The 25663-nt window shown below is 34.6% G+C and overlaps 1 protein-coding gene across 1 annotated transcript in view; it reads left to right on the top strand.

The window, feature by feature from the left end:
• The window catches only part of LOC122808376 (V-set and immunoglobulin domain-containing protein 10-like), a 406591-nt gene that overhangs the window by 279954 nt on the left and 100974 nt on the right, over positions 1-25663 (top strand). Inside the window, exon 7 of the mRNA XM_044079342.1 lies at positions 6246-6359. Within this exon, the coding sequence (XP_043935277.1) occupies positions 6246-6359 (114 nt within the window). The remainder of the gene's footprint in view (positions 1-6245; positions 6360-25663) is intronic.

Raw genomic sequence — 25663 nt, 5'->3', positions numbered from 1 at the left:
GCTATGGGGGAAGCCTTTGCCCCCTCATATGTGAATTTAACAATGGGGTTATTTGAGTTGTAATGTATATACAGGAAAAGATTTTTGCTTCAGTATGTTAAATGTTATTATAGATTCATAGATGATTTAATTTTTATGTGAAGGTAGTGAACAGGATTTGCAAGCATTTTTGGATGAGTTGCAAGTTAATAGACTTAATTTACAGTTTGATGGTGCAGATAGGAAGGGAAGTTTCTTTTTAGATGTAGATTTAAGTTTAAGTGAAGTTGGAGAACTCACCACAATGGTACATAGAAACTTTCAAGGTGATATACATTATTTAAAAGCCACTAGTTGTCATCCTAGGCACACAATAGAGGCTTTACCATATGAATATATATGCCTCTTCAGATTATGTAGTGATAAACAAGATTTTTATAAGGAAGTTGGTCATACTTTTAGAATGTTTGGAAAAGAGGCTATGAAAAGGATACATTAAAAAAGGGTGGTTAAAATTTAACACCGAATATAGAAGAAGTCAGATGAATAGATGGAGGCCAGGCAATGATGAATATACAAATAATCAAATGGACCCTAGCATGTATTTTGTAACAACATTTAGTGGATTTAATAAGAAATTAATGGATATTGTCCAACAGCACTGGCAATTTCTATATTCCTTGAAAGCTGGGTGCACTTGGATGCCCAAGAAATTAGTAGGTTCATATAGGGTTGGTCGCAGTATAAAAATGTTTTGGTTAAATCTAGATATAAAAATCCTAGTAAGACTTTAGTTAAAACTATCAGTAATAGGGGCACTGTAGGATGTGGACAATGTAAGGCATGTAAGGTTATTGTACCTTGTTTCAAGCATTTAAATGGTCAGAGATTTGAGGTTAAAGGGGAATTTAGATGTGACACTGAGGGCATAGTTTATGCCCTCAGACATCCATGTGATAGAATCTGCATTGGAGAATCTAAAAGAGCCTTTAAAATAAGGCTACTAGAAGACATTGGTGATATAGATAATCAAAAAGAACAAAGTTCAGGGGCACAACATTTTTTAGAAGTACATGGGGGTTCTGTAAGGGGTTTACAAGCCACTATTTTGGAAAAAGCGGATCAAATATATTTGGGTGAAGGCACTGGAAACAAACAAACTTTTTTTTAAAGAAGCTATTTATATATTGAAGTTTGATACCTTGGTTCTTAAGGGAATGAATGTAGATTTTAATTGGCAAGTGTTAGGAACTTTTTAAAATTTTTTTAATTACTTGATTAATTGATTGTTTGATGGTGTTGATTAGAAGTGTATATAATACATGTGTTTTAGCTTTCTAAGTATGTACTCCTAGAAAGCATTTTTGCTGAGATGCCAGAGAGTAAGAATAAAGCATATTTTCTTAGAGGCCCTGGCTTTTTGTTGTTTTTTAGTTCTTTAAGTGTGTCATGTGGTTTTTGCAAAAATCCTAAGTCTTCTAGATTTTGTTGCATATTTAAGATACATACATATATCCTCCCAATGTTTATTTGTAAATTGCTTATCCAATCTCTCTTCCAAATCCTTTTTAACCACCTCTGATTGATTCTTACAGTTATCATGCAATATTTTATATGCTGTATTAATGATTCATTTTTTAATGGCATATTCTGTTCCAGATTCTAATAAAAACTCTACCATTGCTGGTCTTTCATTTAGGGCCTCCCCCATTTCTTTCTCTTTGTCTATACTCTGATATTAATCCCTGATAGGGAAGGCAACCTTTAACCTGCAGTCCAAATAAATTCTTGGTGTCTTCCCATTCTATCATCTTTCCCTCTCTAGTTATTAGCTCCCAATGCCTTGGTTCCTTTTCCAGTTTTCTCCAATAAATTCCAGGCCCCTTTGCTTACTGTCTATATCCCTAATTGCAGCCATCCCCATTGGCAGGATCTCCTTTCTCCAATCCCATGTTAGCTTAATTCTTATAATAATTTCTGCTACTTTATGGATATAATATTCTGTATGATTATTGTGATTCTCTTTAAAGGGCTGCAACCAAAATTCCAGTCTCTCCTTATTTCTTGAGCCCCCCCCCAGTTTTATCATCATCCCTTTCCACTTTTAAATATAGCTTGTTCTTGATTTAATTTTAGCTTATTTGATCAAACTATTCATATTTTAGGCTGCATAGCATAAAGAGGTTTTAATCCTTCAATTGATATTGCTGATTTATGAAACAAAAATTACTACTACTCATCTTTCATATTCTTAGTTTGACTAAGAATAAACTTTTCCTTTTTGAAATTCTTTATTTGCTACTTGAACTTTTTATGTAGGCCTGATAGTTTCTCTTTCCACATTTTCATTTTTTCCTACTAGTTATAATTATTTTAATTGAATCCCACCACATCAAAATGTTAACTTCTTTACAATTATTATATTCCAAGAAGAAATACATTTCCTCTAAAAGCCATTTTTAAAATCTTCTAACTTTGGTAAATAAGATGGAGTTCTAGAAGTAATTGCTAATTTGACTCTAAGAAATAAATTATGATCTGAAAAGAAATATGACATTAGCCTGATTTTTTTTAATATTCAATTTTAAATCTTGTGAAATAATGAATTTATCAATTCTAGTATGAGTATTAAAAACATATGTGAACAATTGGAGTAAATAAGTGACTCTGTATCTTTTAATATATATATCACTAAATATAATAAGTTCTATCCAGTTTTGAGAGCTCTAGTACAAGCAGAAATTCAATAAAATTATTTGAAAAAAATTGGTTTATGTTCCATTGCTTTTCTGCAGTTATAAAAGAAATAAATAGATGTAATAATATTTTAGACGTGTTATGGTTTCAAAAAAAAAAAAACCTACAACAGCCAACAAGCATCATATAAGACATTGCTGGATTTGGTTATCTGATCTGGAAACTTATATTAAAGCTGCTCATTTAAAAATAATTATTCATTGACTTGCCAACTGTCATGGTGTTAACTGGAAGGCTCTATACAAATCTTTATTCAATTTTGAAAAATGTAAGATCCCTCAAAGAATAGTTTAATAGAATGGAAATTACTTTTGGTTATTAGTATTTAACTTTCTGCAATATAAAATGCATCTGATTACTAATTCAAATTATTTGAATCTTATTTTGAGAAAATGTAATGCATTTGTATTAACTCATAGCAATATAAAATTTTGATTAATTTTATCAATATCCTTTATTACTATGAAATATATATATATATATATATATATATATATATATATGTATATATATATATATATATATAGATCAACTTCAGTAGAAAAAACTTTTAAATGTTCGAACCTCATATGGCCAAGACCATAACATCAAACATTTAAAAGTTTGAACACTGAATTAAAACTAAAAAAAAAAAAAAAAGAACTAACCGGTTGCAGTAGTGCCCCCCACACTCCCTGCTACTTAAATATACCAACTCCGAGATCACACTACATTGCAGAAAAGGGAAATTTTCCCATTCTGCACTCTATGGGCATTTCCATTCAGTCCGTTCAAACTTTAAAAAGTTCAATCATATGGTCTCGGCCATATGAGGTTCGAACTTTTAAAAGTTTGATCTACTGAAGTGGACCCTATATATATATATATATATATATATATATATATATATATATATATATATATATATATATATATATATATATATATACACACACACACACACACACACACACACTAGCTTTACTTTTAAAAAATGGGTTGAATAGAATAATAAACATTTAATAGTTCTGTTTGTTTTAAAGGCGACACTTTAACATGTGTTTATGAAATTCAAAATGAATATGGCTTAGAAAATTATCATTTAATTTTAAATAATTTGACTAATGATTCTAAGCTAATTTTAGAACTCAAAAGGATTTTATTGAAATGCCTAAAATTTTAGTTTATTTATGCCAAGTTATTTATGAAAATAAATCATACTTGACTTTATTGTTTGATATATAGTTATAGTCTTCATTATAAGGAAGAAATTGATAATAATTTATGGATATTTGTGCTGCAAAAGAAAGAAATACATTTTGATAAGGAATCTAAAATTTTAATGCTAAAATCAGTTTGAAAATAATCATTGGTTCATTTTTGGAAAACATATATTAGGAAATGCTTACACAGAGCTTTATTTATACCAGATTTATTATAAAAATATTTAAAGATTATGAAAATTGTTGGTGTAATAAATCTGTAAATATGGTATGTGTGAATATATGAAACTGAAAAACATGAACAAAACCAAACTACTTATACACAAGAAAAAAAATCTGGAGATCAAAGACCGAGTACTTGAACCAATTTAATTTAAGCGCTTTTCATTTATTAGAATATACAAACTTCTTCAGATAAAAACTTAAGACTCCATTCTTTTAAGATACTTCCTGTAACATGTGAACAATGTTATCCATCTTTTATCCATCTTAATATGTTTGTCTACTTCTATTAAATTAAGCAGGTCTACCCTTGGATTATTCTGTACTAGACTGAAAACATCCTCTTTACTCTCTGTTTCCTGCATTTACTTTGCTGTGCCATTCTAACTGGACATTCATGTGAACCTCCTACAGGAGATGTAAAACAAAAACCTGTGGTACTATCTAGTCCAAATGCATCCTGCTCCTTCTGCTACACCACCATCTGGGGACACAGTCACCCATCATGTTGCAATATTGTCTGTATTGGAATTTAGATACTAAATCATTCAGTTTGAAATAAGTCTGTCACTATGATTTCTATTTGTTTCGTTTTTGCATTGCTAAACTTCTTTTTATCAGACCCCACTTTTGTGATCTTACATTTTATTGTGAAATTCACCATATCCAGATATATTTTGCCTGTATTTCTATTGAAATATTATTGGAACTGCATTTTTTCACATTGATTCATATGGCTTTCTTCTCTGAAAAAAATTCACATCATATAACATCTGTTTTTCTCTTCCATTTCCATTTTTATAACTTCAGATAACTTTGTTTTTTGTTCTTTATCTTGTAGCACATCCTCTGTTGCTTCCATTTCTATGAGTCCAAATATTTTTTCATCTAGGCAATGTTTTCATTATAGTTATCAGTATAGTGGGGAAAGGGAACATTTAAAAGGTTTCCTTTAATTACCTTATGCATTGTGTTACTTTCTTGTTGTTGGCTGACTATGGCCATTCAGTGAATGATTTTTCAGAATTACTTTTGTTTTGATAAATGTGTTTATGATTTTATGGTCATGGTAGCCCTGCTGATTTTTTGCTTTTAATTATCTTTGCTTGGTAATGCTACTTTCCAATGTTTTACATTCACTATTTAACCATTCATGGATATTTTTTCAGTAGCTGAACATGGACCCGTTTTTAACAGTTTTGCATGTGCAAGTACTTTCCCTTTCCTCTAGTTTCTTTTTTACTGTTGCACTACGAGAGAATAGGTCAAAGACCATTGTCACACCACAGCAGTATGAATTCCACAGCATGTAACACTATATCAGTTTCCTAGATAATGCTGTATGAAAATGTGGCAGGCTGGGGTAATAGCTTTAGTAAAGTATCCATGTGTTGTTCTCTTGAGCCTACAAAGAGATTGGAATGCTAGAGCAATAAAAAGAAAAGTAGTTTTAGAGCAGAGCTGTGGGGACTGAACATACTATTTTAACATCTACACTCATGCCTGTCAATCAGAGCAGTTGGGTAGATAACACTGCAGCAGGTTAGTACTATGGGACTAGGAGGCTCTGGGTGTGTGTGTATGTGTGTGTTTGTGCATGTGTAGTGGCATGATTGTGACTATTGGTATTTGTGTTTGTGTGTGTGTATGTGCGTGTGTGCATGTGTGCTTGTGTGTGTGCGTGCATGTGTGTGTGTGTGTGTGTGTGTGTGTGTGTGTGTGTGTGTGAACATGCATGTGTGCGTGTGTGTGTGTGTGTGTGTGTGTGTGTGTGTGTGTGTGTGTGTGTGTGTGTGTGTGTGTTTGTAGGAGCCTGTACAGCAGCACTGCATGGAAAAAAAGAATGCAAATGTTATAATTGCTCCATATGGTTGTTACATGTCTCTGAATCACTATTTTGCTACTGGAACACAACAGCAAAGTATCATTCATTTCATGGAGCTAATCTTTCTGAATCATTTCCCAGCATGCATTGGGTGATTAGTCAACTAAAATGTTAATAATAATAATAATAATAATAATAATAATAATAATAATAATAATAATAATAATAATAATAACAATCCATGTTTATTTATGTTTCAGATTCTGGCTTGACTCCAGGACAAATTGCTGGAATTGTAATTGGATCAATTCTGGCATTCCTCCTACTCCTTTTCCTTTTGCTTTTAATTTTCTGTTGTCTCTGCAAAAGAAAACGTAAGTTTTGCATCATTTTATATATCTCTTTGAACTACGCACATTTTGAAAAAAATGAAACTTATGATAGATAAATGTGAATTAGTATAGTTAAAATGCATGTCTACTCTTTAGGACCAAGTATTACAGATATTCATTTTTATATCATCTTCACTTCCCTACTTTTAATTTGTTCAGATATCACATTGATGCTTATCATAAAAGTCATGTTTTAAAATAAATACAGGAAAACCTCATTAAGCTTCAACACACACACACACACACACACACACACACACACACACACACACACACACACACACACACACACACACACATCAAAGTCCATGTACCTGTCCATACCCTATCTGTTCTCCTATGGATTCCCTCACCCATGTAATAGTTAAAGTGCTGTTATAGCATGTATCTGTTAGACCCTGGTGGTCTAGTGTACTCCCCCACCTTCCAATCCCTGTTATGACATTGATACTATTATGGCAATTCACTATTTATGTTATTCCTGGTGGTTTTGTGCATGTCTCCACCCCCAATCCCTATTGTGATGTCAGTACTGTTAAAGCACTTAATTTTTTATGTTATACCTGGTGGTCTGGTACATCACCCCTACCTTCTGAACCCCTTACTGCCATTGGTGTTATTATAGCACTATAAAGAGTATTCCCTGGTGTCTAGTGCATCCTCCCCACTCCCTAATAACCATAATACCATTGGTACAATTACGACAATTTAAGAGTAATCCTTGGTGTTTAGGGCTTCAGCATATTTGTGGTAGGTAGCTGAAGCCAACCAATATGGCAAAGTAGTGGAGATGGCTGGGCTGATCAGTATGCGTGAATGATTTCTTGAATTGCTCTTCTTGTAGCTGCCTTCCTATAAGCAGTTCTGGGAAATGCACCTTTCTAATTAGCATAAGACTCTCCCCCAGGAATGCCACATTCATATTCAAATATATCCAGTAAAAAAGGATTGAATCCATGTAAATGAGGAGCATGAACAAAATTCCTAAAAATAAAAGTTCAAACTCAATGCCAATAATAATTTTGTTTAATGTCACTTAGCAAAGCTTTTGGGTATTCACCCTTTCACAATACATTCATATTCAACACAGCTATGGAGAACAGACCTTTGAAGTGCTGAATGTCTTTCTGTCTTTGTGTTAGTAGATCATGGAGCACCATGTAACAGCAATTGCTGAATCAAGAAAAAGGTACCAAGGCAGTACCTATTTGAATCCCCCCATTATTATTATTTCTTACTAAGGAATTATTATCATGTTTTACTTGATTCTGTTTTAATATTCTGATAATACATTATAAATATGAATTAAAATGCATTTGAATATGTGCTTTGTGAAAATGTAGCAGCATTGTTGTATCACTCAGTCACAGTCACACTTTGATAAGTGTATCATTAATCGCATGGCTAAATGCAAATAAAAATCCATACTCTAAATTGTAACATCACAACATGACTGTACAAAAATCTTACATTTTAATTTTGATAAGATTTCTTGAGCTACAGTTTTATAAGTGTGTCAGGCTTAACTACAAAGCAGTAGTTATTCACAATCTAATGTGTGATCATTTAAGTGCTATTCCTGGTTTGGTATAAAATAGTGAAGATTGCTTATCTCAGGAATTCTTATCCCATGATACAGTGATATTTGATAGATTCATTCAGATTTTTGTGTATCACCAAATATGAGGAATAAAATGGGGTATTCATGTCCTTCCACATTCATCTGGTCAACTTCCCTTTATATATAATAGATTATCTTTGTTTAAAGCATGATGTTATTCTTTTCATTTGCAATCTGAAACTATATCTCTAATGTATAAAAATGTAAACATTGCTGTCTGATACAACTACAATAAGCAATTTTGTGAATATACTGGGCTAATGACACATTCAATATAAAGAAAGAAAGAAAGAAAACCATAAAACATATTGTTTTACCGGGTCTATATTATATGAATGAAGTTTTATAACTTTGAATACCATATGATCTACACTTATGGTCCAAGTTATAAAACTTTGAATAGTGAAAAAATAAAAGAATAAACCCTAAACTAAGAGTTGTAGGCAGGGTGTCAAGTCCTCCTTCACCCCCCACGTGAATGACTTCCATTTACTGCACTGTAGTCTGCTCTTGGAGTTGGTTTATTTAAAGAGCTGGGTGGTGGGAGCACAGCCCCCCATGTGAGGGGTGTAGGGGGCTTGCCCCCTCTGCTTTAACCTGTTAGGTTACTTTTTTGTTTTCTTTTTTTTTAACTATTCAAAGTTTTATAACTTTGACCATATAGTGTTGATCATATGGCATTCGAGGTTATAAAACTTCGTTCATATATTATAGACCCATTTTACCTCAAGACAACTTCTTTTGATTATAGTTCTATTTATCTTAATTCTTTTTTTTGGTTGAAGCTTCATAACATAAAATACTGTCAAAAGAAATCCATGTCAAGAGTGTCATTTTACTGAACACAAAATATCCTGAAATACTTTTTCCAGTCCAACAGCTGCATTGATATAAGGAGAAAAGTGTTGACCGGTACCTAACAAAATACTGTTTAATGATTAATACTTATTTTTCTATTATATTTGTTATTACTTTAACATATATATATATATATATATATATATATATATATATATATATATATATATATATATATATATATATATATATAAAACAATATATACAAAGAAAGAATGATGATTCAAGAGTACATATAAACACATCATGTCTCTAGAATAAACTAATTCCAACAAGTTCATTTTCTTGGTACAACAATAACAAATTTTTGAGATTATCCCAGCAACTAGGAGACTTAACACATTTAACAGATCTGATTACCTCTTTTCTTGTTTTTAAATAAATTTGCAGTTAGCTCTAAACACTCTTTAAGCATAGGAGTTGAATTTGTATTTTAGCCCTTTGTACCTTTTTAGCTACTGCAAGAAAAATCCAAAACATTTCATACTGCTTAATATTTACTGATAGTGAGACTGGAACATTCATTAAAATTATGGATTAAGATAAGATAGATATATCTGACCACAAAGCTTTAAAAATTGATTATCTGTTCCTAGTAAATGCAAAGTTTCTCATTGTTTATAAATACATGCTTCCAATCTGCTTTTACTCCCTTACTACATCTCCTACAAATCAAGGTAACTGCTTTATTAAACTTTACAATTTTATGTATTTCCACATAAAAATTTCCAGTACATACTTACTTGATGTCTGACTCACTGACATTAGTAATGTAATTCTATTATTTTTATTAATTGAATCACCTAATCCACAATTGCTAAGAAAATTCCAATAATATACATCTAAATTACTATTATTTATAATTAACTTGGACAATTTAGAAAGACTTCTTTTATAAGTTAATTGAACATTAATAAATAATGCTTTATATTTATATAATGAAGTAGTACAATTCTAATCCTCTTCATTTATAATGCTTTTAAGGCTACCTAATTTATTTCTAACAGATATAACTATCTTTTTTAACAGTCTCATCCAGTTTGTAAAATTTCATTAAACTTTCTGATTATCTAACTTTTCCCCCTTCAAAACAGTCATAACAGTCAAAACAGTCATAACATAATACTATTTTTTCCTTTAACATAACCATTTCCACAACATTTTGAGATTCTATAAGTCCTAAGGTTGATGCAGTGGGAAAACACAACAAAATTCATTTTTCAACTAATGGAACTTTACAGATATAATTCTTTGACCATTTTTAAAATTGATTTCATATAAGATTCTAAATTCTGAAATGTATATCTTTCTAAAGTATGTTTTAATAAGCAGATAACAGAATTACTAAATATTTAAAATATGCTTAGATTTGTAAATTTAAGTGAACATAAAACAATATGTTCATAAATATCTTTGCACTGACTAGTGTAGTTTTGATCAAATCACAGTACAACTGAGTTAACAATTGCTGCAAAATATTAAGTTTCTCTACATGGAAAGCTAATGCCACTATATTCCCACAGTCAAATCTGATTACTATATGAAATGTTTGTCTTTTAGGATACCATAAAAATTATATTAATATTATCTCCATTTTCTTCAAGATTTTTTCTAGCATTGATGCTGTGGAATGCAATAAATGAATCATTTTTGGAAATCTAATAGCTTTAATAAGAGTTAACCTTTCTTCAAAAGTAAAAAAAGTAGTCATTCCACTGTTTAATAAGTCGTGCATCTTCTATTATTATAACACAGTTATTATTATTAATCTTATTAATACTTTGTTGAATTTTAATTCCCAAATATTTTAATTCCTGTCCTTTCCAATTATACTTATATTTCTGCATTACTTTACTAGCCAGTTGATTCATTAATATAGTTTCAGTTATTAAACTTTTCTATTATTTGCATATAGCTGTAATTTCGATTGATAATTCTTATTGACAGAAGACCCCCTCAGTTTCATAATTACTTTTTATACTATTGGCAAAATATTCCAGGACTTATGGAAATAATGCAGAAGGTAGACACCATGCCTTGTACCTTTGTTTAAGGTAAACCCTTGAAATATGCAAGCACCTATTTAAACATTTGCTTAAGAGTTTCTGTATAAGATTTTGTATTATTATTTCTACAAACTGCTCAGGAAATTCAAGTATTTCTCAGCTTTTAAGCAAATAATTTCAATTGACAGTATCAAAGCCTCTCTCAACGTCTAGACTAATTAAGGCTATTTTTATTTAAGCTATTTGCTAAAAGTAAAATAGTTATTACCCTTTTAATACTGTCATAAATAAATCTGTTAACAATAAATCCTGTTTGATATTTATTAATCAAATGACCTGCTATATCTCTTAATCTGATAGAAAGAAGTAAATACTTTATAATTTACATTTAATGGAGACATAGGTCTAAATGATAAAATCAAACTTCTTTAATTTATTTGCTTAAGAATATGTGATATAAAAAAATCCTTGAAGGAGGATTTTTTTTCTTTTCGAACCTCCATAAAAACTTCTCTAAGCAATTCTATCATATTCAGTGGAAATACATTATATAATTCTACATGTATACTGTCTAATCCTGGAGTTTTACCATTCTTACATTTCTTCAACACATCTTTTATCTCAGGCAAGGAAATTGGTTTAGTTAATAATAATATTTGCTGATCATTCAGTTTACTGGTAATATTTTTCTTTAAATATCTTGTCTATTTTATATTTATTTACATTAATAATTTCATACTTATGTAAATCATCATGATAATTTTAAAACCGTAGCAATTCATCTATATCTGAAGTTGATGTTTAATAATGTTAAATTTAATTTTTTACTTAATGTTTTACTCTTGTTAGCTAATCTGTGTACATTTTTGAGTCATTGCATAATTTTGCAGTTTTAATATCTGTAATAATCTCTCAACTTTATGTTTTAAAGTATTATGATATTGTATTTTTATCTGTTTTCTTTCTTTTTTAGTTCTAATTTAGCCTCTTATAAGTCTTCTTGTAACCTTAGTAATTCTTTATCCCATTCTTTTATTTTATTACATGACCATTTCCACATTTTATCTTTAATATGCATTTTTAAAGAATCCTATAATATAAACTTATTTACTTGTCCATTTTAATTTAAAACAACAGAATACACAGAGGAAACGCAGTGCAGGCTCCAGAAAAAAATATTTTATTATGATACAACTTCTGAGGAAGCCTACATAGTGTAGGTGAAACCGCTTAACATGTTTTAAAGTTTGAAAATTTTTTATCTAAGAAGCAATTATTTTGTTAAACTTTGTTACATTTTCTGGACAATTAACTGTTAGAATCACAGCGAGTTGTATTGTAATAAAGTCTTTTTTTCTGGAGCCTGCACTGCATTTCCTCCGTTGTTTTACAGAGAAGATAGCGTGGTTATAGGACTCAACGTAATTAATTTTTCATTTTCATTTAAAGAGAGAAAATCTGCTATTTGATCATTAAGATAACTTTGGAATTATTTTAGCTTCGTTATATGAACTGAAATTCTATAAACAATTTGAAATATTTACAGATCCATTGTTATATTAATTTTTAATGCATTATGGTCAGATAAAGGACAACATATAATTTTAACATAAATTACTTTATTAAAAAGATGTAAAGAAACATAGAATCTATCAATTATAATTTGAGTTCCATGAACATAAGAACAATGGGCAAAACATGGTGACTTACCATCTATCTTTACTACTAAATCAGCTAAATAACTATTATTAACCCATTTATTCAGAGCTTTAGCTGATGCTGCAATTTTAATTTTCTTTTGTTTCTTGTGTCATCCATACTGATTATGAAATTAAAGTCTCCAGCTAATATTTAGCTTCCTTTCCAATGACTCTGTAATACATGTAAGTGATTATTTTGCTACTCATGCCCCAGTCCCCGGAATCCAATAAAAATTAATTAGCATATAAAGTTTATTATTAGTCTATATAACTATGATTATATATGATAACTTTGGGTCATAAACATATTTTATAATTCTGGGCATTATGGAAGATTTTCTCCTAAATGTAGCTCTTCCTCTCCTTTTTAATTAAAGGAAGCTGATGATAACATCTCACATTCACTGTTATTTAAATAGTGCAGATATTTCTCTATCAAGTAAGTTTCTTGCAGAAATACAATATCTCCCTTACTATTTTTAAATATCTCATTAATGTTCTCATTTAATTGCCACTGTTTAATCCATTTATATTAATAGAAATTAAATTAAAGCTATTCATATTTTATATGAAGTGTATATGTTATTTATTAATATATGTTTGTCCACCAAATTACTGTTATGACTAATATTCTAATAACCATCCATAGTACTTCACTATTTAACATTTCTTCTTGAACTCTTCTTTTCTATGTATCAAATTCCTGCAAATTCCAAAAAATAAAAACAATATGAAGACAAAAATGTTAACAATGTAGATTACTGCTAAAACACTCCTATTCATGGAAACTAAAGTCCCTAACTTACATATCTAGACAGATACATTATCCAAACTACAGTCCTACCAAACTAAACTTACAATTTCTTTTAAAAAATAATAAAAAGCTTCTGCAACTTACAACTGATTAATGTACTAACATTTATAAATTAAAATACTACAAGTTTCTATGGATAAAACTATTATACTATATAACCCACAATCTATTTTATTAAATCACTCAGAGCTAATAATTAATCTAAGTAAAATTTACACCAACAAATAACCCATTATATATATTACAATACATGCCTGTTTATAAATTATTAAAATTAGTGGACTACCATATCAAATTTACTATTAAGAATCCTATAAATTATTAGAACCATAACACTAAATACCCTATTTTATCTGAAATGACCTAGTTAACATATCTAAAACCATTTATTTCTATAAGCTAAATATGTTTATTACAATAGGTATGCAATCATTTTTCTATATAAACCAAACTCAACAATAAATTAGATTTTCTTCTTTTAGCTGTTCCCATTAGGATCATAGGACATTACTAGGCTAATGGCCCTGGGGCCCTTCCAAGCCTAGCTAAGAGTTTATCCCCAAAAAGAAACCTCAGTTAGCACCTGTCACCCCTGTCAGTGAGGGACACAGGTAGAACCCCTGGGATAAATTTGTGATTTCATATCCACTCATTAAGGTTATGTTTAAAGAGAGTCAGAGAAGTGCTCTGTTTGATGTGTATGGGAAGTTTATTCCAGAGACAGGGCAGCTTTTGGGAGACAAACCTGTTTCTACAGCAGGTTTTGTTGATGTCACATATTAGATTCAGGCCTTTTGAGTGGGTAGTATGTGAGGAGTTAGACTTACAGACATGGACCATCTCTAGTAGGGCAGGGTCTGAGATCGCAGGTGAGACAAAGATCACCCTTGAGAAATCTGTATGATACTGAGTAGAGTGATAGTAATTTGAGCCTGTCTACATAGGACAGGTGTTGGAGGCCATGAATTCTCTTTTTGAGGTATTTCAGTGGCCTTTCCAGTTGGTGCAGATGTTTGGAGAGGTACATCCAAAACGGTCCGTTGTACTCAATTCATTGATCTAATGAGGGAGGAGTTTAGAGAGGTAATAACCTCCTTTTTTCTTGATGCAATCCCTTTACATATGAGATGAACCAAGAAAAAGACTTTTCTACCACTTCCGCTACATGATGGTCGAATGTGAGGTTGTTATTAACTTGAGTGCCCAGGTCTCTCACCACAGGTTGTGTGCTTAGAGAGTTTACGTTGATGTGGATGTGTTTAATCTTGTGTTGTTGATGTTTTGATTGATGATTATTTTTTTTTTTTTTATTTGGCTTGAGGGCGGCTTCAGGACTTTGCTCACACACTGCTGAGAGTATGTTAACATAATTTGGGGAGTCAGTGACAGCATCCAACTTACAGTCGTCCACAAACTTGGACAGCCACAGGCCTTTTGTCTTTGCCTGATTCTCTGAAAAATAGATGCCAAACAGTAGGGGTCCCAGGACTGATCCCTGGAGAACTCCACTAGTGGTAGGTCTGCTATTGGAGGTAGAGGTGCCTATTTTGACTTTGAGGGTCCTGTCAGTGAGCCAGTTGGGATTTATGCCAAGTTATGTTAGCTTTTCGATGATGCCTGAGTGGGGGATTGTGTCAAAGGCCTTGGCCAAGTCAAAGTAAGCTGTATGTACTGACTTTCCCTCATCCTGGGCCTTGGTGGCAGTCTCAAAGAAATCTACCAGGTTCAACAGGCAAGATCTGCCCTTGATGAATCCGAACTGGGTGAGGTCAAGTGCTTTGAGACTGCCTATGTTTCTGTTTATGAGATCCATAATAATATGCTCCATGGCTTTACAGATCAAACTTGTCAAGCTAATGGGGTGATAGTTTCCAGGGTCAGTAGTGGCACCACCTTTGTGCAAGGGGATGACAATGGTAGTTCTCCACACTGCTTGAATGAAGCCAGTACATAGGCTGTGGTTGAATAGGGTGCTCAATGGCAAAGCCAGTTCTTGCTTGAGATGGTGCAGAATACATCATGGGATACTATCAGGTTCCATGGAAACTGTGTTCTTTGCCTTGTATGGGGCCCTTAACACTTGATCTATGGAGATGTGAGGTGCAGGACAAGTATCAGGAATGTCGAAAGGGCCTTTGAGGAGGGACTGGGGTGGTGACGTTTGCACTGAACCTATCTGTCAGCAGTTTGGATAAGTCAACAGGATCACTGTAAGTGATACTGTTAAGTACTAATTTGGAACAAACCTGGGCTTTGCCACAGAGGTTCCTGATGTAACTGAAGAAAACTTTATGGTTTCCATTTGTTATGGAGGATAGTTTTGATTCATAATTGGCCTTGGAGGTTTTCACTAGTGATCTAATTTGTTGAGGCTAAGGAGGAAGTTTTTCCAATTTGGAATTTGTTCCCTTTTACTCTTGGACAACAGTTTCTTCCTTTTGTTATAAAGCCTGTTAATAGAGGATGTCCACCAAACAGGTTTGTGTTTCCTTGAGGAGCAGGTTTTAGTTCTATTTGGTATGGCTAAGTCCATGCAGTTGTACAGATGCTTGTATACTGCATTGGCGTACTGTTCAGTACAGTTATCTGCATCCTCGGGGGGGGGGGGTGAAGCCAGAGATACCCTCCCTTAGGATGTTGTAGTCAGCTTTTAAGAAGTTTTTAACTTAATTATGGCTGGGGGGGGTGGTGGGGTGGGAGAGAAACTTCAAATGAGACAGTCCGATGATCTGATCGCACCAGGGAAGAATATGATATGGGAGTGCTGCATTGGTCACCCATGTTGGTAAGAACCAAGTCTAGAAGGTTATCTCCTCTTGTGGGGGATGAGACAAGCTGGTCTAGTGCATTAGAACTGATGAAGTTGAGGAATCATTGAGAGAGTGCATTAGTGCAAGAATAGTTCACCCAGTCTATGGTGGGGTAGTTGAAGTCACCAAGGATCAGGGTGTTAGGGGGCACCTTGATGGAGTCAAGTAGATCCAGGTAAGAGGAGTGGGTGTCCTGAGTCATGGAGGGGGGTCTATAGCTAGCTATAACTTGTATGGGTGTCTTGCCAACTGTCAGTTTTACCTGGAGTAGTTCCAGTGCATCGTGCTGGCAAATCAGTTTGGAGGTGTGCCTGTTCTTAATAAAGATAGACACACCATCACCCTTAATCTTCCTGACCTCATTTTGGAGTTGGAATGTATGGAATGAGGTATAAACTGGTAAGGTAGGGGTGCTCTCCACAGCCCTGAACCAAGTTTCCATGACTGCATAGACATCAGCATCTTCCAGTGCAAGGAAGGCCTCCAGTACATCCATTTTCAGGTTAAGGCTCCTAGCACTAAGTGGCATGACCTTCAATTTGCTTTTTGAGATCTTTTAAGTTGGAAAGTTTGTCTTTGGGACATTGCCTAAAAAAATACACAATGAAGGAGGCGAGACCTTGGCCAGGATCTGGAAACCCAGTGGTGACAGGTGAAGGTCATCTCTGGCAAAGCATCGAGGTCTGTCGACCATGTCATCCCAAGCAGACAGATACTGGATCCCCTTGGAATGACACCAGAAACTAAGCCAATTGTTGAAGTCAGTCATACTTTAAGAGTTCAATCATGTCTCTCTTCATATAGTCCAGGGATGTATGTCTCAACTCATTCACACCAACATGTACAATGACAGAGTCATACTTGTACTTGTTGTACAGAGACTTAAGTGCTTGCATTATGTTGCGGATTCTGGCACCGGCCAGACAACTGACCGTGACCATCTCCTTGTGGAGCCTGGTGAGGGGGATATCGGTGTGTCTCACAACTGAGTCACCAATGACTAGTGTGTTTGGTTTATTGCTATGTCTTGTGGGCTGTGATGGTTTATTGTTTTACCTTATTTGTATTTGTGAGACACTGATGTGTTGTCTGCTGTGTGTGATGTGTTTGGTGTTGTGTGTGGAATGTTTGTGAGTGTGTTTTGGAGGTCTCTGCTGTTGAGGTAAGTTTTTATTGAGGACGTTTGCATAGGTGTGTGTGTGTGTTGTGCTTGCCTGTGTGATGTGAGTGGTATGGCGTTTGTACTGGCAATCTCCACTTTGTCAGGATTACTGACTGTGGTGCAAGAGAGCATAGACTCCAGGTTACTGATGTACATGCATTTCTCGCAGGTGGAAGAATTATGTGCTAGAAGAAGAGAGTTGCAGTAAACATGAGGCAGTTGTTACACTTTCTCAGTATACTCATGTCGACCAGGTTGCTAGAAGAAAGTGATGGGAATTGTCCAGACATAGAGTTCTGAATGCTTGGACGGAATTATGGAGAGAGGGTTTTGATAAGGGTTTGTCCACAAGAGTGTAGACCACAAGAACTTTCTTAAATGTAAAGTAACTGCCCTGAAGCACAAGTACTAAGACCAAAGCTAACAGTGCTTAGAATAACAGATACATTTAATTAGGCTACTAACAAGGAGTAATAAATATACCAGAATAAAAACTCTTGAACACTTCAGAGCACACAGCAAAAATAAGGTAATAAAGTATGAAGAACATAATTACAGTAAAAGCAGCTGAATAAAGTGTATTTTTAGGTGGAAAGGGAGGAAACAGAAGATAGTACAAGATTAGGGAACTAAGGGGGTTGTCCTTCCCAAATGTTTCTCTACTTAGTACACTGAGCTGATGAGGTAGGACAGGGAGGAGTGTTCAAAGTCAAAGAAGCAAGGGGATAGTCCTACCCAAATGATCTCACTGCACTACGTTGAGTGATCAAATGAGATTGGACTGGGATCAGTGACCAAAACCAGATTTACAGCAGGGGCGGGCAAATCCAAAGCCACCAAGGTTAAGACTACAAAAACACTTGGGAGGCAAGGCGGGAAAAACAAACAGCGCAGGCAACAAAGGACAAAAACAATAAAGCAAATATATAAATACAGCACAATGCAAATTAACTTGCACAAAAGTGTACTTATTAGTTTGGAATATCAGATATTAATACCATCCAACTCAGCCAGGAGAATTTAGCTATATCAGCTCTGCACAAATTCACAGAAGTGAGATCTGTACTGAAAGTACAACACAGAAAATACACCTCAGAAACAATAAGGCAAATATATAAATAATAAAGCAGATATATAAATACAGCACAGTGCAAACTGAATTGCAAAAAAGTGTACTTATCAGTTTGGGATATCAGATGGTAACAGGATCCAACTCAGCCAGGAGAATTTAACTATATCAGCTCTGCACAAATTCACATAAGTGGTCACCACAGCAGATCACTGGTCAACAGAACAAATGGCAGCAGAGTTTTACAGTGTCAAGTTGCCAGCTTGGCATCCAACCTTACTCAGAAGGCATACACACACACACACACACACACACACACACACACACACACACACACACACACACACACACACACACACACACAGCCAGTTTAGAATGTCCAGTCTACCTGCAGCATGTTTTGGGAATGTGAGAGGAAACTGGAGCACTCAGAGGAAACCCATGGAAACACAGGAAGAACATGCAGACTCTGCACAGAATGCACCCAAGCTGAGGATTGAACAGGAGACCCTCTTGCTGTGATGTAACAGTGCTAACCTCTGCACCACTGTGCTGCTCATGCAATACATTTTATTAATACTATAGTAATAAAAACATGACTAAAAATTTCTAATACATCTCTAAATCTGGAATAAAACTGTTAAGTTTAATATACATGCATATTTATCTGCATATCAAAATATAAATAGTTCTGTTCCTTCATCCACATAAGCATAATAAACTTTGTAATGGTTTAGAACTTTAATTTTTTGCATTATTATTATAATACCAAATGACTGTGGACATACGAAGTCTTCTGTTTACAAATATAAATGTAAGATTTGACTTTTGTGATATAGGTGCTTTCATCATACTTAAATACACACACCCACACACACACACACACACACACATATATATATATATATATATATATATATATATATATATATATATATATATATATATATATACACACACACACACACACACAGACATATATATATATATATATATATATATATATATATATGTCTGTATACATAAATATATATATATCAGGAAACAAATATATTATCATATTCAATAATTCTCAGATCTGTTATTAAAATCTTGAATCTTTTTAATTGCATAGCGATTACTAACACCAATCTGGAAGATGAGTAGAATAAGCAGTCACAGTTTTTATATGTTTACTCTTAGATACCATAATAATAATGATGACTTTTTAGCTATGCCTATAGTATATATATTGATCACTGCAACTTCTACATTTTTTTAGTTACATATTAATACGCCACATTAACCTCCTTTCGTAAATGTCCTCAATCCATGAGATTAATGAGCCTATTAAGCTGTCCCCGGTGAAGGATTGCAAGCTTAGTATGATTTTTAACTATAAATAATTTATATACTAATCTCTAATTTATTACTATTAGCTACTCTTTATTTACAGACATATAATTTAAATATTTTAGTCTGTTATCCTATTCATTTACCCAAATATTTGGGTTTCATGTCTGAATTCCAGTCATCTCTGCGCAATAAAATATATTAAACAACTACTTATACTTTTTGCTAAATTTCTTCCAAATTCTCAGTTTCCCTGCATTATCACTTTCTTGCAGCAATTACATTTTTATATCATTCAAGGACATTAACAATCCATTTAAAATTAGTTGAAATAAGAATTAGCTTTGATAATTATTTATTGAGCATGCACCATCCCAGATGAATAGTAATAAATATTCACCTTTTTCATGAGTAAACCATCTAATTACTAGCCAGGCACATTAACTACTAATATTTTTACTTATTAACCTAAATAAATATAATTACATTAAATTGTTTGCATCTTGTTGAAACCGTATTACATTAATAACAAGTCATGAATCTGACAGAGAAACACATCAAAGCTCATTAAATAAGCAACAATCAATAGGTTATTGCCTTACCTAATGCAGTTGTCATTTCAGTCTTTATATTTACACCCGAATCTCATCTGGACCTGTAAGCAAAGCCAGGATGTTGTACCTCAGAAAAACAATCCTCTTAAAGTTAAATTAATCTGTTATACACTTTCTCTGGCTAGATACTTTAAAGTGAAATATAGGGTATCTCTTTTTTATTTTGCTTCCACAAATGTTTGCTTCCTTCTTGATGTGCATGTCAGCACTTGACCTTTTGAACTTGCCAAAGTCCCAGAATACAGCTGAGCAGCTCAAGAAGCAAATGGGAAGTAAACAAGCAAAAAGCAAATAATTTTTCATAGGATCATAGGATCATAGGAGATTACTAGGCTATCGACCCGGAAGTCATTTCAAGCCTAGCCATTTCATCCCAATGTAATGCCATAGAAACTTTAGTCAGTACCCAAGATTGCATTTAGTAATGACTGCCCATGCCCAGGAGGGTTGTGGGCACTATTCCTGTTAAGAATGTATGGAGACCCATCCACTCGTCTAGGTTTCTATTGAACAGTCTCATAGAGGTGCTCTGTTTCACATGAATAGGTAGCCTATTCAAAAAACGTGGCAGTTGCTGGGAGATAAATCTGACCCTCCAGCATGTCCTATTTAAGTTGCAGGCCATATTTAGGTCTACAGAATGGGTAGCCCTACTCCCATTTGATTTACGGATATGCAGAAAGTTCAGTAGGTTTGGTTCTGAGATTGCTCTGTACGCCAGTCATAATTCTTCCCTAAGAAGTCTATATGATACAGAATAAAGTGACAGGAACTTTAGTCAGTCTGTGTATGGCATGTACTGGAGTCCATTGATCTTCTTTGTTAAAACCCTCTGAGGTCTCTCCAATTGTTGCAGGTACTTTGTACAGTACATGCTGAACAGGGGGGTTATACTCAATTATGGGCCAGATTAGTGCCGAGTTTAGAGGGGTTCTAACATCTTTTGCTTTTGAGGTGATGCCTTTACTAATAAAGTGTGCTATGTAGTAAACCTTCCTTACTACAGTAGACACATAGTGGTTAAAATTAAGGTTGCGGTCAACTTGTGAACCTAAGTCCCTTACTACTTCATGGGTGCTTAGACTATTGTTGTTGATTTGATAGTTTGAAAGGTCATTGTTTGTGCCAAAGGAAATGATGACACATTTTTTTTTTGCATTCAATTTGAGACCATCCCTAAGACACTAGTTATTGGTCTGTGTAAGACCCTCCTGGTGTGTACTGACATCATCTGGGGAGTCAATAATTGCACTCAGCTTGCAGTCATCTGCAAACTTGGTCAGCCACAACCCCTTAGTTTTGATCTGAACTTCTGAGAAGTATATTTCAAACAGTAGGGGGCCCCTGTGGCACTCTGCTGGCAACAGGTCTGCTGGTTGATGTGGCATCACCCACTTTGATTGTCTGTGTGTCTGGTTTATGAGTCAGTTGGCAATCCAGCTTACAATGAAGGGTTTTACTTTCACATTGCTAGGTTTATCAGTAATGCCTGAATGTGGGATTGTATTGAAAGCCTTTGCCAAGTAGAGGTATGCTGTGTGCACAGATTTGCCCTCATCAATGGTCCTGGTTACATTTTCAAAAAATCCACAAGATTTAACAGGCAGGATCTGCCCTTGACAAAGTCGAATTGGGTAGGAACCAGCGCTTGGCAGTAGCCTATGTCTTTATTTATGTGAGCCATAATGATATGTTCCATGGTCTTACAGCTGAGGCTGGTCAGGTTTATGGGTCTTTTGCTAGGCCACCTTTGTTGAGGGGAATAACTGTTGCTGTTCTCCATTCCACAAAAACAAAGTATGTGGTTAGACTATGATTGAAAAGGGTATTTAATGGTGATGCTTGTTCATGTTTTAGCCTGTTTAGAAGACAGCCTGGGATGCTGTCTGGTCCCATAGAGTCTGTGTTTTTGCCTTGAATGAGGCTATGATCACCTGTTCTTCAGATATGTAGGGTGGGGGTGGAGTTTGGGGCAAGGTTTGTGATAGATTTGGAGGGGATAGTGGAGTAAACTTTTCACCAAACCTATCCGTTAGCAGGTTTGCCATCTCTGTGGGGTCAGTGTGTGCGACACCGTTGGTCACTAGTTCTGCACATGCTTGGGTCCTACCTTTTAGGCTACATACATAGCTGTAAAAGGCCTTATGGTTATCCTTGGCTGTGCTAGTTAAGTTTATTTTTAAAAGAGGCCCTTAGAGGATTTGACAAGTTTTCTTATTTGCTGTTGAGGCTGAGGGGGATGCTTTTCCAATTTTTGGGGTCTCACCTTTGTTTTCATGGACAGCAAATTTTTGCTTTTATTGTAAAGTTTGTTGATGCTGGATGTTCACCATGGTGACTTGTTTTTACTTGGGGCTTTAGTTTTGATTCTTTCTGGTACAGCCAAGTCTATACACTTATGCAAATTATTGTACAGTGCTTTAGTATAAGCTTTGATGTAGTTACAACTTTCAGCTGGGGGTGGGGCTCAGAATGCATTTATACCTTCACCTAAGAGGGTATAGTTTGTCTTGGTGAAGTTATTTTGTCTTATTTCACCCTTTGTGAGTTTTGGTGTTAGTGTCAGCTTGAAGGCGACTGATTTGTGTTTAGATTTAACTAATGAGGGTCTGACAGTTGTGGTAGTGCATCCATTTGATATGCTAATGAAGATCAGATCTAGTATGATTGTTCCTGTTAACAGGGAATGAAAATTTTTTTCCAGGGCATTTGAGTTACAAAGTCAAGGAACTTCTGCACTAGCGGGTTTGGGTTTGTGTAGGTTTCCCCGCTGATAGTAAGATAACTGAAATTCCCCATAACCACACTGTTCGGTAATATTGGAATTGTCTCCAGTTTTGTCATGTTGGCTTTGTGGGCATCATGACCCATGGATGGGGATCTATAACTGGCTATGACTTGAATGGGGTTTATCCAGTCAAACTTGATGGGAAGTGTACTTATCTCTAATATAGATAGAAACACTGCCTCCTTTGGTTCTCACACATTCATTTTGTGGTCTTAAGGTGTGGAAGGCATTGTAGCCTTGCAAGGCTGGGGCACTCTCTGAGGCCTTGAACCAGGTTTCTGTCATTGCACAGATATCTATATCTTCCAATGATAGACGTTCTTCCAGGTTGTGCAGTATTTGCTTTAAGCTGCTAGCATTTAGCAACATGACCCTTATTTTATTATAGTTGGCAAATTTCATGTCCGTAATTTTGTTTTTGAGAGTTTGCCTAAAAAGCACTATGGGTAAGGCAAGAGCCTTTGCCAGCAGCTGAAAGCCTAGATGTTCCAGGTCCAAACCATCTCTGGCAAAGGAACGAGGTTTATTAACCATGGTTTCCCAGGCTAACAGGAACTGGATCCCCTTTGAATGACACCAAAAACTAAGCCAATTATTGAAATCAATCATTTTTTTATTTATTCTGTGGCATCATTTTAGGAGAGGGTAGTATGCTGCTCAAGGCTAGAGACATATCTGCCTGGGACACATACTCAGAGAGCTCAATCATGTCTCTCTTCATATAGTACAGTGAGGTACATCTCACGTCATTCACTCCAACGTGAACTATGACAGAATCCTAATGCTATTTGTTGCTGAGAGACCTGAGTGCATGTATGATCTGATAAATCCTGGCACTGGACAGGCTGCTGACTGTGATTTTCTCTTTGTTCAACCTGGTGAGTGGGACATCTGTGTGTCTCACTAATGAGTCACCAGTGACTAGAAAATTTGTGTTTTGAGTGTTATGCCTTACAGGCTTGGTAGGTGAGACACTGGTGTTGTTATGTGTCATGACTGCTGTGGGAACTGTGTTAGTTGTACAAGTCTTGTGTTTTGGAGGTCTCTAGTGTCTCAGTAGGTTTTCTGAGAGAACTTCAGCATATGTTGATTTTTGTGTTAGGTGCATACTATGTGTATGAGTAGCAGTAATATATGCGTGTGTAGTGGTGGGTGGGTTGAGAACTTCTTCCATGTTACTGCTTTGAGTGTGAGAAAGCATGGATTCAAGATTCTTGGTGTAGATGCATCTCTCAAACTCTGTACTATAGTGAGTTATTAGTAGAGGGCTGTCTGTGTACATGAGGCTATTGCTACAGTGCCTCAAGAGACCCAAGTCAACAAGGTTGGTAGGAGAAACAAGGGTGGTCCAACTGTCCATAATGCTAGGTTGAAGACTGTTGTCACTAGAGGGGTGCTATTCAGGATCAGTCAAGGAGGACCTCAGTGGATGGATAATTCTGCATGTTTTTTTTTTTTTTGGTAATTTAATACATTTCAGCTTACTAGCATTATTTCTTTGACTAGGAAAGTACTAAAGGCGAGGGCTACACTAATGTGCTACAGCTGTAACTAAGAGAAAAACTGTTGAATTAATCTGTCTGACTATGGCACAAAATTGTGCAACAGTGTGGAATGCTGAGCTATATGCAAATAAACAGAAACCTGTCCAAAGGCAGGCCTTAAATGCCAGAAGCTAAAAACCTGAAAAAAATTTTAAAGTTTCAAAAGGACCAGTGAGGATGCTTAATCCAAGCCCTAGAGCAACCACTATTCACCAGACAGGTTCCAGTCAACACAATACTCTCACTGGAGTGCAGAAAGGGCCTTCCAATTCAAGTTGGCTTAGAAAACATGCTCCAAACAAACAGCCACTACAAACAGACCCAGATGCAGCAAACCTGTATTTGGACTATGCTACTAGCTACCCTAGTTTCAGCAGGAACAACTAGAAAATGTTTAATATAACAGAAAAAGTCAGACACTAAAAATGTTTAAAACAGCAGCAAACCAGGAAGGAGACTATAAAGAATATTTTAAACAGCTAACAAATCAGTTATTATAACACTGCTTGGTAGGAAAACCAAAACAAGCAAAACAGATTGCTTTGCAACAGTGGAAAACACCACTAAATACTTAGTGAAAATAGCAAAAAGAACTTAGTAAATAGTGAAAACAGCAACTAGCTGAAGCTTTCCTTAGCCTCATGCACAAGTTTGTCACGTATTCCACAACTGAGAGTCAGTGACAGAAAAGAATGAAAGATACCAAAAAAAAAAGGAAATGACAAACACTAATGCCATTTGACTGACAGTTGCTTCATTTGCCTTAATCCCTTGACTAAGTGACTTTTTTAAACAAGTCAACCAGGTTAAGTAGGCAGGGCCTGCACATAAATATGAAATAGTTTAGGTTGAGAGTCTGTATATCACCTGTATCTACATTTGTTAGTTCCATAATGATCCTTTCCATAGCCTTACAAATGAGGCTGGTCAGGCTTATGGGTCTATAATTACCTATTGCCAGCTGTAGC

Source organism: Protopterus annectens, chromosome 8.part0 (genome assembly GCF_019279795.1).
Source record: "Protopterus annectens isolate FY-2018-M chromosome 8.part0, PAN1.0, whole genome shotgun sequence".
Taxonomy (NCBI): domain Eukaryota; kingdom Metazoa; phylum Chordata; order Ceratodontiformes; family Protopteridae; genus Protopterus; species Protopterus annectens.
The sequence above is the reverse complement of the archived record's forward strand: the minus strand, read 5'-3'. Positions and strand labels throughout refer to the sequence as shown.